The following is a 23,205-nucleotide window of genomic DNA, read 5'->3' as shown; positions in this document are numbered from 1 at the left end:
CTCCTGCACAACTGCTGGCAGTTGGCTAAATGATGACAATGGCCAAAAAAAAAAAAAAAGCATTGCAAAAACCTTTTTTAATCAACGCCCTTTTCTCTGAAGTCGAGTCATAATCATATTTGCTCTATGTTGCTCGACTTGAGGCGTTCAAAATTCCTGATTAGAAGATTTCCAACACAGTTTTTTCTTTCAGCGGTTTGCTCTGTGGTTAATAATTTATTGGATTTCTTTGTGGGTGTCTGTACAGTACACGTCATCTTTCCTTTAGCAGTGGTTATTTCATTTGAATTAACTCATGGCTGCTGGCGTCACACTTTCCTTTTAGGGACTTTTGTCTCAATTTCTGATCTTTAGCCTGGACCTAATGGTCAGTTTTAACTTCATTACACTTAAAGGTGCAAAATGTAATACTGACAGCTAGTGTTTAAAATAGTAACTGCAGTACAAATTCAAAATACAGTACTGGAGAGAGTCGTCTCCTCCTCCACAGACTCAAAGTTCACGGAGGTTGCCAGGCTGAGACCGCAGCATCCACAACAATATTGCTAGACGTTTGTCTCACATAGCCAGACATTACTTCACAGCGCTGCGAAGTAGCTAACGTTAGATGCTAGCTATATTGACAGTCATAAAAGCTCGTGCTCACGCGGAGCTCCGTGCTCAACTGACAGACACACACTTTTTTGGCTTTGAGTTAGGGTAAGAACCGCTAAAAACACAACAACCTTGCTGTTCTGTCCACCCGACGGACAGACACGCTTCCTCGGCTTAGAATTACAGTAGGAACAACTAAAAATAACACTACCTTGCTGTCCTCTCCACCGGACTGAACACACTTTATTGGCTTAGAATTACGGTAGCAATCACTAAACACACTGCAAACTCACGGTCCTTTCTTTCCGATTTACAGCTCCTGTCTTGGGTTAAAATAACTTACCGTTGTTGGCTATGTCCGCTGAACAGGCTACACGTTGTAAACCACCATGGCCCGCTTGCCTGGTCCTCCGGTAACGTTAGCCGTTAGCAGGGTTAGAATGGCGGCGTTAGCATGGCGGCGTTAGCATGGCGGTGTTAGCCAGGACCAGACGGGATCACTTTACTGGCTGTGTCTCACTTGTTTTTGCGAGTAACCAACTCGGGTACTCTAGCAATATAATTCAATGTGAGTACACAAATGTTGATTACATAAAATGCCCGTCCCTAGTAGCTATGATAAATTAGCCTGAAGCTAATGCTTACAGTTCAGGAGGAAATTCAAATACATCTCTAATATTTACCCAGTGTTTTGTCACTTAACATATGAAATGGGTACACCTGAATGTGAAAATCTACCTTAACCTTTGGCTAAATCTATGTCAGCTGTTTTAGTTTTCCTCTATATTTCAGTATACATTTTTGCATATTAATTGAACTGACACAGTAAATCTTTCACAGTGAATGGAGCCGGTTTGGCCATGGCCACATGTGACATCATTGACCTGCATGGAGGAAAGCCAGCTAACTTCCTGGATCTGGGGGGAGGAGTCAAAGAGAGGCAGGTGTACGAGGCCTTTAAGCTGCTGACAGCTGACCCTAAGGTAGGAATAATGTGTTAAAAAACTGATTGTGTGCTTTTTTCCTTGCTTGATTCTAACAATTTAGTACATGAGCCACATTGGTCCCTTATTAAAAAGCACATCTTTAAAGAAAAAGTCAATACAAAATTAGAAAAAATACCTGTTGAATTGTCTTTTATGTTGCAGTCATGTATCTTGTCATAGCACATTTATAAAGCCCTATCTGTCTGGTTAGCGCTTTGTCACTAAGACAACAGCGCTCATTAGACTAGGGACCTTGGCATATATCCATGTTTCACTGAGCGAAGGCTGTGTGATTATATGCCATCATTTTCAGTTGCAGTGGCATGATGATAAATTGCTGCTCTGTACTGCAATGAAACTCGTAAAGGCTTGTTATCACATGTACATCCACACACATGTACATATGCATATTCACACACCGCACAGACTCATATGCAACTCGAAATAAATGCTAATTTAACTCAAAGCATGCCTCTGAAGGTCCTGCTGCTCAGGATGAGTGGCAGCTTGGGGTGTTTTACAAGTGATTCAGTTCTATGTTCAGAAAGCTAATAACTCCAAACTAAACAATATAAGCTTTGTAACGATACCGCAGTGCAGATTGTGTGTTGACAGTCACACCGCTAATTCCCCCTCTGCGGTCACTCCCACATCCCTTGACTGATCTCCGATTGCCTCTGTGTTAGCTTCTCTGGCAAGGCATGGTTGAAATACAGAGTGGCATTTAATACCAATTCAGTCTTCTTCCCCCCTTTTTGACCTTTATCTACACATGCTTATTTGACTTGGCAGGAAATGCTTTCAAAAATGTGTTTCACACTCATATCTACGCACCTGGGAGTTGCCATATTCAACCACAGTTTTACAGTACAAGTTACTAATCTATGAATCTACTGAGAGGTGGCATCTCACAGCTCTCACACTTTCCCTTGATTTTACACGTCTGCTTTTCTAACTGTACTAGAATAATGCTAGCTTTCTTAATTTAAACATTCAGAAACAATGGAGAAGCTGTGGAGATAGATAGATAGATAGATAGATAGATAGATATATATATATATATATACACACACACACACACACACACACACACACACACACACACACACACACACACACACACACACAGTCAATATTACACCATTTGAAAACTCAATTTCATCTAAACCTAATACTCAGTTGTAGGTTTTTTCATTTGACTCAGTGTTAGTGGTGCGGGTCTGGAAATTGTAGCATTTTTAAAGATTGCTGCCTCCTTTATATGGCACAGCAGTGAACAGACCAGTGTTGCACACCAGTTATACACTCACCTAAAGGATTATTAGGAACACCTGTTAAATTTCTTGTTAATGCAATTATCTAATCAACCAATCACATGGCAGCTGCTTCAATGCACTTATGGGTGTGGTCCAGGTCTAGACAATCTCCTGAACTCCAAACTGAATGTCAGAATGGGAAAGAGGTGATCTAAGCAACTTTAAGCGTGGCATGGTTGTTGGTGCCAGATAGGCTGGTCTGAGTATTTCACAATCTGCTCAGTTACTGGGATTTTCGCGCACAACCATTTCTAGGGTTTACAATAAATGGTCTGAAAAAGGAAAAACATCCAATATGCTGCAGTCCTTTGGGGAAAAATGCCTTGTTGATGCTAGAGGTCAGAGGAGAATGGGCTGAGTGATTCAAGCTGATAGAAGATCAACTTTGACTCAAATAACCAGTCATTACAACCAAGTTATGCAGCAAAACATTTGTGAAGCCACAACACGCACAAACTAGAGGCGTATGGGCTACACCAGCAGAAGACCCCACCGGGTACCACTCATCTCCACTAAAAATAGGAAAATGAGGCTACAGTTTGCATGAGCTCACCAAAATTGGACAGTTGAAAACTGGAAAAATGTTGCCTGGTCTGATGAGTCTCAATTTCTGTTGAGACATTCAGATGGTAGAGTCAGAATTTGGCGTAAACAGAATGAGAACATGGATCTGTCATGCCTTGTTACCACTGGGCAGGCTGGTGGTAATGGTGTAATGGTGTGGGGGATGTTTTTTTGGCACACTTTAGGCCCCTTAGTACCAATTGGGCATCGTTTAAATGCCACAGCCTACCTGAGCATTGTTTGACCATGTCCATCCCTTTGTGACAACCATGTACCCATCCTCTGATGGCTACTTCCAGCAGGATAATGCACCATGTCACAAAGCTTGAATCATTTCAAATTGGTTTATTGAACATGACAATGAGTTCACTGTACTAAAATGGCCCCCACAGTCACTAGATCTCAACCCAATAGAACATCTTTGGGATGTGGTGGAACGGGAGCTTCGTGCCCTGGATGTGCATTCCATAAATCTCCATCAACTGCAAGATGCTATGCTATCAATATGGGCCAACATTTCTAAAGAATGCTTCCAGCACCTTGTTGAATCAATGTCACGAAGAATTAAGGCAGTTCTGAAGGTGAAAGGGGGTCAAACACGGTATAAGTATGGTGTTCCTAATAATCCTTTAGGTGAGCGTAGATGAATGTTAAAAACCTACCTACCTTAACACCCCAGCAAGTAGTGATGTGCGATACCACTTAATTCCTATTCGATCCGATACCAAGTAATACCCAGGCTGGTATTGCTGATACCGATACCAATACTTTTTACGCATTTTATTTGTAGTGTGGTCTGACAACTAGTTTAAAGTAAAAAAGTAGGTTGTAGGCTTACCAATTCCAAATTATAGCTGCATAATGACAAGACAATAAACTACTCTCAATTATTTAATTATAAAGAAAATCTCAGAGACATTTTGCTGTTCTTTACAACACATGTAAATCAGGCACCCTTGAAAACCGTTAACTCAAATTGTTTTCACAAAACATTCATGTTTACAAAAAATTAAATAAAAATAGGCTCCCCTGGCCAGCTCCATCACAGGGCCGCAGTGCACACACAACTGACCGGCGGAAGGAGAAGTAGTTCCTTCACCTAACCGGATATAATTAGACTTTTCTGGTGACAACAAGTTACTTATGATAACATAAACACTCACTCCAAATTACTGAATTTAAATATCGATCTTTTTATATGAGAATCGATACTAGAACAGGAGACGTTGGGATCGTAAATATCGATACTTTAGTATCGATCCGCATATCACTACCAGCAAGTGATACATTGCCTCACTTGGATATCCACTGTGTGTAGATTCTTTTCGGTCTCAAGTAAATACAACTCAATGGTAAAAAAGAATCATTGTAATCAAAAGGGGAGAGAGAGTGTTACGGCATCTTTCTCAAAAATCAATGGCATCCAAACGTGTGCAAAAATCAGCAACACGGCACACAAAAAAAAAGGTAGGCAATGTGAAAACACGGCAAACAACACAAAGTATCACAGTAACTTCCCCAGTGTCAAACCACACTTCAATTAACACAGAGAGGAAACAAAACTATGATACAGTTTACCGACACAAGTAACTGTGCCAAAAGCAAAAATACACAGTTACACACTGAGGCAAAAAGCAAAAGCCATCAACGCTCCACCACACCACAAAGCCTACAAATACCATTCATGCGAGAGAGAAAAAAAACGCATCCCGGATGAGCCCCCAAATATGTTACGGCCTCCATTAAAAGGAACAAACAAAGGCTCAAAAGGGAATGGAGGATGCAACATATATAAAAAGAAGGATGCCAAACACCATGTTAATAATCCAACAAGCTTTATTAAATAATAACTCCCAAAAGTAAGAAACAAAAGGGACTGGAGACCCTGGCCAATAAGAACAAAATATGGGAAGACGCTGGACCAACCTCGCAGTGGGTTGTCGCTCGCCGCGTCTCCCCTAAACTAACTAAAAAGGGTAAACTAATCCCAGAACAAACAAAAAGAATGAATAACTGAACTACCAGTAATCTCCAGCCCAAACTAAAACAATAAACTAAAACAAAACTCCAGCACCTAAATGTGCATGGAGGTTGGGAAAAGAACAGACCTGCTTGTGGAGAAAAAGGAAGATGAGGAGACAACTCCTCACTAGTGTGCTGCCAGTGTGCTCTCTCCATGTGCTCTCCACTCTCTGCCTTCTTATCACCTCCCCCACTATACCTGAGCACTGATTACTCTCAGGTGTGCAACAGGTAGAGAGGGAGGAGGGCAGAATAGGAAACAGAGAGAGGGAAAGAATCAAGACACAAAAGAGGCACATGTAACAGAGAGGAAGACGAGAAAACTTGTCAATCTCTCCTGGTATGGGGCCATCCTCTTTATAATATTGAACACTTTTAAAAGGTGGCATTCTGCAGAAGCAAAAACACTCCTGCATGGACAAGAGGATCCTCCACCACCCTTCTCCTGTTCCTTCTTCTCTTTCTTGTCTTGGGCTGATTCCCTAGATCCAGATGGGGGAGTAAGCCCGCTGTCTGTCCCTCCTGCTGCTGTGTATGAAAATAGAGACAGGGAGCTCCTCCCTAACAGGGGAAAAAAGTAGAATAGGATTGACATTAAACTAGGTTGGAAGCACCATTAGCATTTCAACCAGGAGAGCTGAGAAACCTGCTCTGATCTGTGGAGGGAATGCTAATCATTTCACAATAAGAGTGAGAGTGGGGGCTGCTCATTTGCATTTAGTTTTTTGCTTTCTTTTTTTCACAAATTGCCACTCCGAAAGTCAAAACTGAGCAAATAATTTCACAGGATAGGTGAATATGATAAGGCAAAAATAATTGATTCCACGTATCAATAAGTTAAGAGCATTGTTCTGCTTATTTGCCTTAAATATCAAGGCAATCAACAAGGGAAATCAACCCTTAGTTGACAATGTAAATGCTGTTTGAACTTCTATTTCACATCATTATTGTTCAACCTATTTTAAAACATTCCTTCTTCTTTTAGCTAATTGTTTTGACAGCATATGTTATGATGATGCTTATTTCTATTGGTAGTGCATAAAATGAGTTTGATAGCGGCTCTGGGGAATGGCATTCATTTTCTGCTGCATACGTGAGTATATGTTATGTATTGTGCCTTTTGAGTTTTGGGAAGATTAGAATGGTTTATATGCTGTGGAAAAGACCGAAGTGCATTAAGCGACCAGGCAGGTGGTATAGCAGGAAATATCCCGCTGTAATGACGCCATACATTTCCACATAAACAGGTAGTTTGATGTCGGTCTTTTCTTTGAGTCTTCCTCCCTCAGTCGCTTTTACGCTGTTGTCTCCCTCCCTCCGTCTTTTACCGCTCTCTCTCCCTCTCAGTCTCTCCGCTTTGATGTCTCAGGCTCATTGTGCCGAGGAGTGGAAGTGATGTGAGTGTACTTTTGGCACTGAATAGCAGAGACAATGACAAAGCCTCCTTTTTTCTTGTTTGCTCACGTCTCCAGTATCTAGCCTTACAGCATTCATTACCTTTAACATTATCATTCTATGAAAGAAAAGCAAAGAGAAAACAGATGAAATGGGGATACTGTATGTGAAGTAAGGAACAGCATGGAAAAAAAGGCAACGTGAAATGATTGGGAGAAGAAAAAAAGAATCATATAGCAGTGTGTAGCCCAGAGTGTGTGTTAAATGTGTGAGATGTAGCTCAGCTGGGTATACTAGACCATTCAGCTTTGTTTGAATTTTGGCACCCAGCTTTTTAACCAGGGACGTATTTATTTTTCATGCTAAAATAAATAGCTCCACTTTCTTCATATCCACGTATAGAACAGTCTGTTGACAGAATGGCAGAATTTATTGAGGTTTCCCTCACATCACCTGTAGGCACGAAGCAGGTGCAGGCAGCAAATACCAACAGCCAAATAACCTCGTTATTGCTTTGTGCCTGTGCCATAAAGAAAATGGCAGATGGATGTTTTGTCCAACTCAACATCCATTTTCTTCTCAGGGCTTAAGGCAGTTTTCTGTAATTTTTATGGGATAAAATAAATGATGACATTTTTCTAAAACAGACCCTTGTTGTTGATGTATGTCTGTATGAGGGCCACCACTAAACCAAACCATTAGTTATCATGGCAAAATTAGGGTTGGGAACCAAAACCCGGTTCCAATTTAGAACCCATTCCAAAATGCCAAGAAATGGGTACCCGTAAAAAAAAAAAAAATACATCGTCATCATCATTCTCAACCCATAGGAAGACGCAATGAATGTTCTTTTGCGTTTCAACTTGTATTGACGTAGATACAGATACAGACGTAGAAACGTCGCTCGTAAAGCAATGTCTGGAAAATTATTTTAATGAAATATTGTTTTTTACTTTTTCGGGCAACTGGCTGATTGTGTTTTGGCCGACGTATGGTGGACCCTGTGTCATTTTGGCAGGTTACACTGAATGAAAAAGAGAATCAACATTATTATTGAATCATATTATTATTATTATTATTATTATTGAATCATATTATTATAACAGCAACCAAATTAAACTAATCAATTAATTTACATTACCATAAGCTGTATGAAGTGAATTGTGAATATGAATGACTATGAATTGTGTAAAAGTAAAAAATTAGGAATTTTAAGGATTTATTCTACTGTAGCAAGCTTATATTTTGATAAACTGAATGTAATATAAACTAAAGTCATAGCGCTACAACTTCATTTTTCTATGTTGCAGAGTAGTGAGTTTTACTATAGAGATTAATTGTGAGGTTAGTTGTGTCTGCTTGCTATCAGCTTTGTTTTTCTATTTACAGTCAAAAAAATCTGTCTTTTTTACAGAATTCACAGTATTCCGACTACACTCATTAAACTATTTTGAGGGTAGATGGAGTCTTTCCTTCTCAGAATGTTTTGTTCTACTGATGCTGTTGGCAGAGACCCAGAGTCACATTTCCATCGCTGTGAATCTTCTGCCTCATGCTCAGTGCTTCTGTATGTCTGTGAGTGCAAAATGAGATGGAGAACAAAAACATACTGTAAGAAAAAAATAGAGCAAGTTTTAAAAGTCAAGTGGCAACTGTGCATCTGTTCACCATTTTCTGATATGATCATAGTTAGATAATTGTAACCTGGCATATTGTGACACCCCTAGTCTGTGTGCATACATCCAATACTGTATACGATTTTGTCTGACGATGTGCGTCTGTGTGTTTTGCGTTCTTAGGTTGTTACCTGCAGGCTTGTTGCATGCTGCTGTAGTATATCGTGCTGCTGCATTGTTTAAATCGAAGCAGGCGTGCAAAGTGAGGAGGTGAAAGATGCACAGATTGGCACATTAGCATTAGTTCCGCTGGGTGACCCATCTCCCGGGCAGCTATAGAGGTTTGTTCATATGCTTGTGTTAATGTTGTTGCATAATCACGCTGTTGATCATGAATCATATTTTCAGCTCCCACTGGCATGTGTGATCTCAATGCTAAAGCTCGCCTGGGAGGGAGAGGGAGAGGGAGATTTTCCCTCTGAATTATCCCTGTATTTTTTACCTCTTTTGGTTGTTTGGGATTATTATGCATGTCCCCCATTGCTCTCAAACAAAACTACATAAGATTTTCCTTATTTCCAGCTCAGTGAGTCTGCTTTAACTCACCTTTGGTCCCACTTAAACCACTTTCCTTCTTGTTGCAGTAACACTTCTAAGCCCAGCCAGCTCCAATCCAACCCCCCTCTACAGGGGATGCACCACTATTACGACGTCTACTTAGTACTATTTTTTTCCAACCCTGTATTCTGTTTGTAATGAAAGTGTCTTTATTGGTATTATTCATCACTACTTACGTGGTGATAATACATACCTGAACATTTAAAGCGGTGCTCCAGTGTGTCTTCCTGCCTGTCTGTCATCCTCTCCTTTCTATTTCGACTTTTTCTTTCTCTCTGGCTCTTTGCATCTCTCTTTTCGCCCCTGTAAGCTTTCATCTAGCTAAATCCTGTTAAAGTCATTGTGAGGAGCTCCCCTTAGTGTCATGCCTGCAAGCTAAATCTCACAGAAGCCCAGGCACTGCCTTTTTCCCTCCCTATATAAAGATGTCTGAGTCCATGTCTAATGTGCTTCAATATGTATGGAGTCACAGTAAGGCCTCCTGCACACGTGGCGTGAGCGTGTCAGCTGCGTGGCGTGTCCGTTTTTATTTTGGCTCCCATGTTAACAGGTTAGAGCTTGCACACTGCCTGTCTGACACGCACGTCCCAAAAAACGCGTGCATGCTAGAAATAGGACCGATGCCTATTTTTCATGCAACACAAAAGAGTGTCGGAAGCGACTATTCTAGTAGGCTTTTTGATCAATTGTGTCATTTGTATTGAGTTTGCAATGTCTTTTAGGTGTTTCCTCTTGCCTTTATCAAGCCAATTTATGTTGAAATCGCCCATGAGCAATATTTCCTTTCGTTCATATGTTTTTAAAATTGTAGTTAAACCAGTATAAAAATCGCTTGTTGCATTTGGTGGTCTATATACACAAAGTACAATAAATGACATTTGGGGCGATAATTTCAATGTAACACCAACACACTCTATAGTTTGATCTGGAATGTCTATTTGATAACTGTCAATGCTGTCCTTTACGTAGATCAAGACCCCGCCCCCTTTTCCCTTTTCTCTGTCCCGTCTATATACTTGATATCCCGGAATCATAAATGCCGATGCAGGAGTTGTAGCTGTAATCCAAGTCTCAGAAAGACACAGGTAATGTAAATTTGATCCCAGCAATAAATGTTCCAACTGTTCCGTTTTAGATGTTACACTACGTATGTTGATATGTCCTCAGAATATTCCTTTCGGCTTTGTCAATGGGTTCCTTAGGACCGACGCATGGTTTACTGTCTGAAATAATTTCATCTGGCTTTGTTTATGAACAACTATAGTCTGCATAGCATTTAATTTACCACTTTCATTGTCTGGCTTAGGCGCATGTTGTGCCAGGCGGTTACCTTGTTGCAATGTATTGATAAACGTGGATGTGCGTGGATGCGCACTGTTAGCAATGGTACCTGATAGCATCTGCGCTATGTTGAAAGCATGCGGAGTGTGGATCAGATCGGTCTCCGCCACCTGCAGTGGTTGTTGTAAATCCATCGGCCCTGGATTCACTTGAATATCCCCGCATAAAAGTAGAATAATGCAGAGGAAAGTTGTACGGCCCCGGTAGACTGTTGTTTGAGCCATACTCCGTGCTCTCGACTTGTGTTGCTCATATGGGGCATTCGCTCGCCCCTCATCAAGAACTTTGGAGAAGATGACATACTGGCTCCATGAGTCAAGGGGTGTAGCAGGCCTAGGTGTACCAGTTGCTTGTGAGATTTATCGTTTACTGGCAGCAGTCCAACTCCCACACATTTGCATAGTGATGATCGTCGTCAGGTAGAGCGATGCAATAAGCACATTTAACGCCTTTGCTTTAGTTGGCTTTGATGGCCAAGATATCCAGGTTTTAGGGATAGATCTTCGATCGGGCGGTTTTTCGGATGTCTTTGGAAAAAGAAAAGCATCAGCACCTGCCAGGCTGCTTCCTGCTGCCGCCATCTTGGATCTGTGTGACTATACCTGTGTGTAACATCACATGTCTGCGATGGAAATCACACAGCTCATTCAGTCACTGTGAAGAAACCCAAATAGGTGCAAATACATACTTGTACTGTTGCACCCACATTATACACACATCTGCACACACATGCCACCCCCCAGGGACTCCAACAACTTTTAATCACAAGAGTCACGTGATGCTACAGCCTCTATGGTGTGTTATGTTAGGGGGAAAGAAATCACCTGTCTGCCTAAAGCCAAGGACCTGTGGGAGATGCTGGTTCCCTGTGTTATAAACACATGCAATGCAAAGCCGTTGAGAAAAGGAGAGAAAGGAGAAAACAAGCTACCACGGTAATGGAGTTCATTCCCAGCGCGCGGAATATTACACAGGTACTAAATAGGGGGCCAGCCATGGAGGGACAGCCAACACACTTGGGCTGCCATATTGAGGCCAGGCCACATAAAGAGTGAACATTGCTTGTAAGTTTGTGTGCTTTCAGGGAGAAATGGCTCTCCGGGTGATGGATTTCTTTTTTTCAGTTACATGCTGTGCAGGTCATTTTATTGGTTTGCCATTATAAGAGAATGGTTCGACCTCATATAATGGTTTTCCTGCAGATTTGCTTACAATGCATTAAAAGCCGGCATTAGTGACATATTTAGGGTTGGTTTTTTGTCCATTCTGGGACCTCTTTTGCTCTCTAGTACGTTTAAAATCACTGCAACAATATAGGAAGCGTATGCTATTGGCAGAGGGCACTGACCCTGTGTTAGTCCTTGAAATGTCATCCCTAGCAGGATGCAATGAATTGGTGTGTGGACACATGGACAAACTCTTTAGCTGTATGCATTATTGTGAGGATTTTTATCAGTTTGAGCATATACTGTAGCTTTGTGTGTGTGTGTTTGTTTTTGTGTGTGTGTGTGTGTCTAGATTTCAGGACTGTCCATTGAACGTCTTCCAGCTATAGGGCAAAAGTTGAAAACTCAGTTGTACAGCTTAGTGGAGCACACATCTATAAACTGATGCAGAGTGGGTGGACTCGCTGAACTCAGAAACCCATGTATAAGATGGACCTAAGTTCAGCTTTGCCAGCAGTTGTTGTGTATTTTTCATACATTACATGTCTGTTGATGAGGCAACGGTTTTCATACATGTCTGTTGATGAAGCAACAGTGTAAGATTTAGACTTTTTTTTTACCGCATTTCTCCTTCTTTTCCATCTTGTATGAACAAGCCCATAGAGGCAGCAAAAGCAAAAAAAAACTGTGTTGGTGTGGCTTTGCCTTCTAGCTTTTGTGTGTCTGTAATTGTAATATGATGGAATTATACTGTAGATGTCATCAGATATTTCTCACTATGTACAATAGATGCAATGTATATAAATAGATCAAAAAATAGATGTTCCTTCACTGCTCACTTTAAGTTGGTTGCACTGCTGTCTAGTCTTTTGTTGCATTCCACATTATTGGTTCTCAGCTCAGTTATGTTAAATTAATACAATATTGCATATGAATGCTTAATTTGTTCATTTCTCTTGACTATCTCTTGTAATAATCCAATCTACTCTTTACACACTTGCTGTTTCTTCCTCTTTCAGTGTTCCTTGCTGCCAAATGTCGCAATCAACATTTCGATTGATTTAGTGGTGATGGAGTTTATGGTCTTGGGTCATACTGTAGCAGTCTCAGAACAAGTCTATTATGTAATATCTCATAAGTGTGCCACACCACCAGCATTTGAGTTCTTCAGCAAGATAACAACCTGAAATACACCTCAACGCTGTGAAAATATATTTTTGTAAGGAGAGAATGTGACGGACAGCTCAAAGTGACTTAACATGACTCTATCAGTCTTAAGAGCTCAATCCCACAGAACCTATGTTGAAGAAAATGCGGAGATAAGTTGACTTGACCTATAAGTGCACTTATCTTTGGAAATAGCTGCATAAGAGCTGGAAAGACACGTCAAGTGATTTCTTGTGAAAAACAGAATACCTGATGAGGCAGTTAATAATGTAGTAATGTAACAGTTGGTAATTTGCTGCTAGTGTAATGGTACACAGAAGTCAGGGTCTGGTTCATACCCCGGTTTAAGAGTCACTGCTCATTTCGATCAGAAAAATAAACAAATTCATAATATGCTTGCATTTATTTTGAACACACAGTAGTGCAAGTGTCGAAGACAGGAAAAGCATTTTGCCCACTGTCAACTTTGGTAGACTATTTTACTTTTATAAAATTATAAAATGTTGCATATCCTGCAACATCGCGGGGTTAAGGCACAAACACATAAACTGTTACAGCCCTTCTATTTAGAAAAAGTTGCTATATGATGCTTTTGGTTTGTTTATAGTAAAGTGCTTTCATTTTCACTGTATTGACTGAATCTTCAACATGAAATCATTTCACTTATTAATCATGTTTACTAACTGCACTGTACATGTACAGTAATATGTATATTTCAGTAGTCTGGATCAACGGAAGTACAGTTCCAGAATAATTGCCTGAACTCTGGCATGTGGCTCAGATGCTGGATGCCTCACCTTCCGCTCTCTCTGTGTTGCCGTTTTCAAAATCCCTTCGCTTCGGGAATCAACCACAAACTTCAAGCAAACTACACGCTGAAAATGGCAAGTTGTAGAGAAAATTTGGATTGTGCAATAAGGCAGGCTTGCTTGGTTCTTTGGGGGAATGATTGTAAAGATTTACAAAGAATATGTTTACAGCATTTAATAACTTACTGGGACGTTTTTGGACCAATTTCTGGGATTGCTGCGGGCAAAGTAGACAAAGCGATAACACTGGTAGGAGCAAATAACGTTTAACCATGTATCCAGCTAATTTAAATAGCTCATGTTAGCGTATTGTGTAAACCGTTAACTTCATTTAATGTATGTGGCGTTTTTCTATTTGCTTTTTGGGTGTAAATGTTCCACCAAAAAAAGTTCCTTTCCAAAACCATTGTGCAGAGCTACTGTCACTGCGTCCGGAACTTACCGCCGCCCAAGATGATTGTAATTGATTTAAAGAAATGCAAACAACCCAAAGTGTTTTTTTTTTCCTGTCCTAGAATGAATGTGTAGTGAAGCCAGGCTTTAATCCACAGCGCTATGAAGATAGGTCTGGCAATGCCAGATTAATATTTCAGTAACACATAAGCATGCAAAATAGTCTATATTATTACATTACATTATTGCAAGTATTGCAAGTAGTTTGTTAGTTCAGCCTTACACATATTGTATTATATTTATACAATAATATGACAAAGACAGGTTCATTGTCTTCTGGCCTGGGGTTGAGCGTGGGTTGGACACCGGCTAGCTCGGTGAACAGATGTTTCTAAGGGAATAAATAAGTTTAAGGTAAAGAGAGAGAAAGCATTAAAGAGAGACAGACACACACAGAGTGCATTAGAGGGAAAGCAAGAATAATTCTGCTGCATGGTCGTCCATGTGAATGAGCTGAATTGAGACACAATTAGTAGTATGCATTTTAAACAATATGTATTTCCACTCTCAAAGGCCCTTCTGGGTTTGGCACAATTACAGACCTATAACTTGAATTGTTGTTTAGTGAGACAGGGCAATCACATGTGGAGGTACTGTACAACAGCACTTGCTCACTAGCTTTCACACATACTGTATGTCGCTGCTCCCTCCCACTAACATGTATACACACACAAATTCCCCATTGTCTAAACTCTTGAACCCAAACTCTTACAATACATCATCCCAACACATCCGTGTCATGGACGAAATAACAAATGCATGCACACATTATGAATTTGGGCAAAAAAATGTACACTTTGCACCTGTGCAGGAAGGTTTAAGCCATTAGCGAAGGACAAATGTGGTTGTCAGATTCCATACGTTCTCACCCTCATTCCTCTTGTAAAGGTTAATTTTAGGAAGTGAAGGAATTGTCCAGAGATGCACCATGGAGCTGATGACTTGTCAGATTGATTTGCCCTTCAAGGTACTAGGAACGTCTGTCTCCATCTCCATTTGATCTGGGTTAGGACAGCACAGCATGCTTTTAAAGACTAATGTCATTTTCCACTGCATCATGAGTAGACAACACTATTACTTAACCATCATGTATGCATAAAGACTATAGATTGCTAACATATTCACCTAATCCCAGCACCCTGTCTTGGCACCAATTTGTCCCCTGTTGATTCTCACACACACACACACACACACACACACACACACACACACACACACACACACACACACACAGACAGACACAGACAGGTCCCATGGGCATTTCTGATTGAGCTTTCTCCTGTCTGCCATTCCTCATCGGTGGGAAATCAATAGAGGATTTGGGATTGGAGCTCGAGCTAATTGAGCTCTGCTCTCTCTGTTCTCTTATTGCTGCCAGGAGCGATTTGTCACTGCAGCACCTGGTTCACACCATGGGGCCAGGGGGAACCAGCCAGCGATCAGATAGGGCCTTTGGATGCCACAGGGAGGGAAGTTGCGTGTGATTGAGCAACCTTGTGAAGGAGGAAGGGCATAGCAAAGAAGGACTTGATTTATTCTCATGCGCCTCTATAAGAGTTGCTTGATGTTTCTTTCTCTTTACCAGATGACCGAGAAAATAGAAATGTATCTTCTGTTGCACCGTTTTAGAAGTCACAATTGTTACATTAGTGATTATCACTCTTGGTTTCAGGCAACTCCACCCTCATGAGAATAGATCAAAAATGAACTTAAACCATTGTTCTTGGCAGTATCCCTAACCCACGTTGCTCTCCAGTTATAAATATCATGCAATGAGAGCGGCAGTTCCGCTGTGTTTACACTTCACACATAGTTTCCACATAGTCACGGATCAGTAACCCACGATAATGCTTCATACTAAATGTGGCATGCTGTTGCTAGCCAGTCTTCTTACAAACTGCTTTTCTACTCCTCTCTGTATTTATAAATGGAGATTTCTTCCATCCAAACCAACTGCTGTCATTGCTCCACCATTTGCCACCATTCCAGTTCTCCATCTCTCCATCTGTCCATGTTCCAGGGCTTGAGGGAGTATCACCATCACAGCCAGCCACGTCCAGTGCTGAGAGACATTGCAGCAGAAGTGTGACTGTTAGACCTCCCTCGTTTCATGCTCCCCTGGCGCTTATGTGTGCACATGCTGGGAGATTATGTGAGGCCACTCAAACACCCAGTTGATGAGTTTGTTCCTGCTCTCTGAGCCATGTACTGACACTACAAACACTGTGCCCTTTCCTATCCTCTAGGGCTATTAATGTGGGTGATATTTTTGAAGTTGCTTCATTGAAACACAGGTTAATTGCAATGATAGCTGTTGAATGTTGCTGTAAATTAATTAGCAGAGTCAAAATGAACTCCAACAAGCTAACAACATGCCAAAGCCTTGAAAATATATTTTTTCCTTCCCTTGTTGACTGGAGGTGGTTAATGTGCATCTCACATCATTAACTGCGGTATAAGTCACTGTACGGCACAGCCTCCAGTAATGTCAACATATATTAGCAAATGACTGTTAATTTCAGAGTGTATTCAACTGTTATTTCATGAGGTTATTTTTTACTTCTGGAGGCTCACATATACATGTCTGTAAAGACTTGTGGCATTAGACAACAGGGCTGTCATCCTGTGGAAAAGTCAGAAGACAAGAGCATCATACTATTAAACCTGGCTGTTAAGGATTGAAAGGCTGATTATAAATAACTGATTACCCTGCCCTCTTCCTTGTCCTCCAGCGATTTTAGTATTGCACTTCCATAACGTTTGGTAAGTCACAAAAAATAATCCTCAAAATCCAAGTTTCACAGGCTGATAAAGCCTGCCTTTTGGTCACTATGGATGAAGCTCCAAAAACACTGGATCTTTCAATTATATTGGACAGGGTTATATCTCCCACTTCATACAACCATTTTTACAGTCTGAGTAGCACTCCCCATGAATGATAAACTAAACTTTACTTTGTGTCACACCAGTTGCGTGCTAAATGCTACTATCATGCTAATAAGCTAACATTTGCAAATCCAAATAAATCGGCACAATTTTGTTTGACTGGAATTAATTTATTAGCTTATTGTAACCATACCCAGACACATAATATAAATTCTTTTGATTTTGTTTTAATTGGAAGATGACACAAGTTGTGTTTAAACAGCTGTGAAGTCCTTACACTTTTTTTTCTTTTACTTTTTTTACTATAACTTGGAGTCTAAAACGCTGAAATTAACATTTTGCATATCACAAAGGTATGAGTACTTGAGTATAAAGTTAAAATGAAAAGTAAATGAGCATTGATGCTATGTTCCAACACCACTATGAATAGATGGGTCATTTTAAGATGAGGTTGGATCCTGGATTTTCTGTTTCTGTGTTTATTTGTAGCTGCTGTGTGAGCAGATTTAATCTGCACTACTTAATATCTGCGTATGCATCCAGTTGTTTGCTTATTCCTGTTCATAGATTATGTGCTTGTGCCTAGGCTCCTGAAGCTTGTCTTTGTTTCAACAGGGCCTTAGGCACTTAACAACTCACATTAACCTGGGTTTTTGGGCAGAGTTATGGGTTGAGACACCGGCTCCTCTAAACTGGCTACTCTTTGCTATCCAGCAGAATCTTGTCCCAAAGACACTCTTAAAATGTGGCTTCCTTTCTACCAAACTGTGTATCCTAATAAGCAAGCATTCACAGATATACTTTGTCTGTTAGATGTCCTGTCACTCCTCATTGCTCCTCCCAACTCGTTGTGTTACAGGTATTTGTAGCTTTGTATTGCCAGACATGCCGGCAGCAGTACAGCAAGAGATTATTGTCAGCGTAATTGGCTTTTCCAGGCCTGATTTGATACGATCCTCTTGTCTGATCCGCACAGTTCTTTATTATCGGGCGTAATGGAAAGACGTTGAGGCTGAAACGTTCTCCTCATCACATCTCCAAAGAAATTGCCCCTTTTATTTTGTTTTAATGCTCATGGTCAGGATACAAACTCACAGCACATGCCCGCATATAGAAACAAACACATCAACAACAGTCTATGCCTTTAAACTGTCAAGGATATGCAAGGATTTAGCAAGAGTCAATATATTAGCAATATCTGTGTTCAACCACTATATACCACCTTACATTTCCCTTATCCAGATCCTATTGTCCCTGCATTACTGATAACTGACAGCCGATGGGAACAAGTGGTATCAGATCATCTGATCCAGAATACACTGTCCAAGCTAACATGACAGTCTTCTGCTGCAGCAGCCTGCCTTGTTCACCAAGCAGCAGAGGCAATGTAAAACACGGCCCTCTACACTTGTTATCTCAGTCAATATCTGCTACTTCCAGCAGAGGATACAGATGGAAAAGAGATTTGTTGTGGGAAAACTGAGATGTACTGTCAAGGAAAGGGAAAAGATTGATATGCAGCAGATGCATAGAGACATTTTATATATTTACAAAATCCCAATTAAACGTTCAGGGTTACATTTAATACTAGAAAATTTCAGATAGAAAATGTTGCCAAAGTTCTGTTCAAGCTACAGCTATAGCTTAATCTTTCTTTCCTTCATTTTCTGAAATGTATTGGCCTAAGTTAGGAATTCACTTGCTCCCTAATTCTTGTTCTACATGTTTACAAAATGTTCCTGTCATTTATTCTTATGTCCTCTTATTCATTGTCATTCTAGTGTGGGTTATGGGTGATGCAACATTTGCTTCGTAGAGGTTTGGTTGCCAAGACAACAATCTCTGAGGCCTTTTACACTCAGGCTTATTTTAAGCACTATAACACAAAATATCAGTGCTTGGAATTTTCAGTAAATTCTTGATAAAGGTAAATAGCTGTCTGAGACTTGTGAAGATCAAACTGTGGATTAGAGCACCCACAATAAAGTGTTCTCTCACTTTAATGGATTCTAAATGGATCCTGGTTGATGCCTTTGTTAAATAAGTGCTGAGGCGCTGAGCTGGTGACTCAAAACCTTTGGAAGGATGCGAGGAAAACCACTGCAATGTGTTTTTGTTACACTAGATAAATTTTGTGATTACAATTCATAAATTCCTTGTATGTTATTGTTTATATTATTTCTATGTTAATATTCAACGAATTGTAATATCATTGCATTTGCATATTCCCTGTTTTGCCCAACGGACCCTGGTAACCCTGGACCCAACCTAATAAAATACTTGACTTTAAAGGAACACGCCGACTTATTGAAAATTTAGCTTATTCACCGTAACCCCCAGAGTTAGACAAGTCGATACATACCCTTCTCATCTCTGTGCGTGCTGTAATGCTGTCTGACGGCTCCAGTGGCACCAGGCCAGCACAGAACATCAGGTGAATGGTTCCAGCAATCCTACTGCTCCGAATAAGTGACAAAATAACGCCAACATGTTCCTATTTACATGTTGTGATTTATAAGTCTGGCGTGTACAAAAAACAACGTAACATGAGACACAGCCGTCTTCTAACTGTAAACAAACCGGGAACTATATTCTCAAGCGGAAGAATATAGTACTTGGGCGGAGTGATATGCTCGCAGCAAGCCTGTCTGAGAATATAGTTCCCGGTTTGTTTACTGTTAGAAGATGGCTGTGTCTCACGTTACGTTGTTTTTTGTACACGCTGTGACTCTACAAATCACAACATGTAAATAGGAACATGTTGGCGTTATTTTGTCACTTTGTCTGGTCGGAGCAGTAGGCTAGTTGGAACCAGTTACCTGCAGGATCTGTGCTGGGCTAAGCTAATGCTGGAACCGTCAGACAGCATTACAGCACGCACGGAGATGAGAAGGGTATGTATCGACTTGTCTTGGGTTACGGTGAATAAGCTAAATTCCCAATAAGTCGGCGTGTTCCTTTAAAAGCTGTGTGTAGTTTTACCTTTATCTATAGATACAAATAAAATGTCTTCAGTTTATGTAGAGACAAAAAAAAAACTTTGTTGGTCTTTTATGAACAGTAAAAAGACACAGCGAACTGTGCAGTACTCCTTATTTAAAAAATAAAATAAATGATTGGACAGTTTGTTTCTTCTTTAACAGTACCATCTTTTGCCTGGTGTAAATAGCACACACCAGCCTGCAGAGAGAGAGAGACATCAACCAGGCAACAACCAATATTTCTTTTGTGAGTAATAATTAAAAAAGCAAAATTGTTTTAGCATTCAGCTGATTGACCATTTAGCTAGCTGCAATCAGTGCTTAAAAATAGCTTAAAACTCAAGTCTGAGCTTCCTGTGTGATCTTACGAAAGGGTTTTTATTTTTATTTTCTTTAGTTGCCGTTAGTGTTGTCGAAAGAGTTTCAGTCTGTACACTACAGCAGCTTGACTTGAACTTGCTCATTCCCTCTGTCTCTCCTCCTTCCTTATTTTCCCATACTTGGCTTTTGTGCTATGTTGGATTGTTTCCGTATTCCTACTACCGGCTATATCATTTTTAAAAGCCCTATTTTATTTTATTTTATTTTAGATCCACAGTGTCTTTTTTTGTACTTGTAGGAAGCATGAGAATGGCTGAAATTGTGTGTAGAGAAAAGAGGTGAATGACAGAGATGGAGTGAGTGAGGGAGTTGTGTTGAAAAGAGTGATAAAGAAAGGAAAATAAGAGAGAGAGAGTGCAGAGGGTCATGAGAGAGGGAGGAAACGGGTGTAGAGAGCAGTAAAATGGGTGGAGGAGTATGGGTGGGAGGGGGTTCTAGCAGTGATTACATTGTCCATCAGGCCACAGGACGGCCTGCATCAGCCCACAGGATTGATGTTTGACAGAATAATTAGAAAACTGTCTCAGCCTGTAATCACTGGAGCTCATCTTGCCGGAGAAGACTTCCATTCGCTTTCTGCCACACACAAACAGACACACACACACACACACACACACACACACACACACACACACACACACACACACACACACACACACGCACACACACAAGCTAGTCCGAGCCATGCGTGGTTGACTAGTATATGGGACAGTGGGTTGATAGAGTGGTAAAATGGGGGTGTTCCTATTTATTCTTAAGGAACTGAAAGAGTTTATCTGCAGAGGTGGGGATTGGAGGCGAGTGTGGCACCTCACTTACTGGTTCAATGAAAGCAGTAGTGGAGAGCACGCTGGTGATTTTAAAGGTGCTGGAGGTAGGGTTTATGGACTGAAAAAAAAAAAGAAATTAAGTGGAGTTTTACTACAGTGGGTGGCAGAACGAATGAGATGTGGGACCAAAGACCTCCCTGACCCTACTTTGACTTTTTCAGTGCTTTTGTGTGTGCTTGAGGAGTGAGAGGATTGTATAGATGTGGTTGCTTGGTATGCAAGTCAAAGTCATAGTTAAAATATTAAACCACATAGGATACATGCAGCTAATATACTGAACAGAGACACACTCACCGCTGCAGGACGGTTATATTTTCCAGTGGAATTCTTTTCAGTAGTTACAGCTTTTTTTGTCAGAATTTCTGAGAAGGCATAGGAATAAGTCTCAATCATTGAGATTGAAAGTTCATTCTTGACTTTGTGGAAACGGTGGGGTGAGACTGTTTAGTCAACTAAACAGACTGTTTAGTCAACTAAACAGTCTCACCCCACAGTCCATGTAGGTAGCAGCTCTGTTTAAATTTTTCTTGCCCACGTCAAAATTGAGATTGAAAGATAGCTCTTGATCTCGGAATCAGAAGTTAACAAAACATTCTTTTTGCAACCGGGGGAGTCGCCCCCTGCTGGAAGTTATATAGAATGCAGGTTTAAGGCACTTCCGCATTGTCTTCACTTTTCACTTTTTCTCTTTCTGTGGTCCCGACACAACGTAACGTTATCATGAAAATCAATATGATTGCTAGTTGAGTTGCAGTGAATTTTTATCCTTTATCCTTTTTTGAATTTAAATTATTGCCTATTTTATGTTCAGCCGAACAAACCATTCTTTACTATTGCTCTTTAATAAAGCAAAACTATATCTTATCCAATTACTCAATTAATTGATGGAATAATCGGTAGAATAGTTGATTAATAAAATAATCAATAGCTGCAGCCCTAGGATATATTATATTCTAATGTACTCCCAATATGTCATATTTATCATGATCATTTATTGTAATGAAAAGTGCCTACTGCACAATATTTGTAAAATGCATTTCTATTTCTATTATTTACATAAGGGCAGAGCATGGTAATATGTCTACGGCATATTCTTTCAGTACTATAATTATAAGAATATATGTATAAATAATATATGTACTTAGAATAATACGTATGCATTAACCATTATGATATCTAACTATTGCATTAATATAACAAGTCAAAAAGGTTTGTTTCACGCTTACTGTAAGTAATGTGAACAGACAGCATGCAGGCATCGAAGACTGTGTACTGAAGAATAACTGAACTCAGTGACACTGAAACTCAATAAAATGGCTCCACATTGAATCTGTCATACTACACAATAAGGGTGTGACGAGATCTCGTTTTACGAGATCTCGCGAGATTAAAACGTGACGAGATTTCTCGTCGAGGTGAAAAGTTGTCTCGTGAGGCGATGTGATGTCAGCGTGATGGAGCGTGAAATTACTATTGAAGATCCCCCTGCAACTTTTAAATCATTTGTGTGCAAACATTTTGGTTTTCCTGCGGAAATAATAAACGGCGAAAGAGTGACCGACAAGACGAACACAATATGTAAACATTGTAAGAAAAAAATGCCGTATACCGCGGCTAACACGAGCACTATGCAAAAACACTTACAGCACCACCACAGCTCTCTACTAACTACTGCACCCGTGACGAAAACATTAAAAGGGCAAACAACTCTAAAAGCCTTTGCATCTCTGCAAATAATTGCCGTGCAAGAGCCACGGCAATAACGAGGGACATAGGCGTTTTCATTGCAGCTGATATGAGGCCATTTTCTGTGGTGGAAAATGTCGGATTTCAGCAACTCCTAAATATCCTTTGCTGTCTCCACTTGCCAAAGCATACCTTTCCATCCCTGCTACCTCTGTTCCAAGTGTGTGTGTTTTTTTCTACTGCAGGAGACATAGTTACTGCCCAAAGGTCTCAACTGCTGCCAGAAATAGTCGACATGCTTATATTCTTGAAAAAGAACATGACCATATCTTAGGCTGTTCTGTGTAGTTTATCTTATAGAAAAAAATTGTTTCTGTTTGCACTTGTAGTTTTG

General features: G+C 40.4%; 1 protein-coding gene across 1 annotated transcript in view; it reads left to right on the top strand.

Annotated features, from left to right (window-relative positions):
- suclg2 (succinate-CoA ligase GDP-forming subunit beta) overlaps window positions 1–23,205 on the top strand; it is a 118,701-nt gene that overhangs the window by 64,217 nt on the left and 31,279 nt on the right. Inside the window, exon 9 of the mRNA XM_028575781.1 lies at window positions 1,435–1,577. Coding sequence (XP_028431582.1) covers window positions 1,435–1,577 — 143 coding nt within the window. The remainder of the gene's footprint in view (window positions 1–1,434; window positions 1,578–23,205) is intronic.

This window comes from Perca flavescens, chromosome 4 (assembly GCF_004354835.1).
Source record: "Perca flavescens isolate YP-PL-M2 chromosome 4, PFLA_1.0, whole genome shotgun sequence".
Lineage (NCBI taxonomy): Eukaryota > Metazoa > Chordata > Actinopteri > Perciformes > Percidae > Perca > Perca flavescens.
The sequence above is the reverse complement of the archived record's forward strand: the minus strand, read 5'-3'. Positions and strand labels throughout refer to the sequence as shown.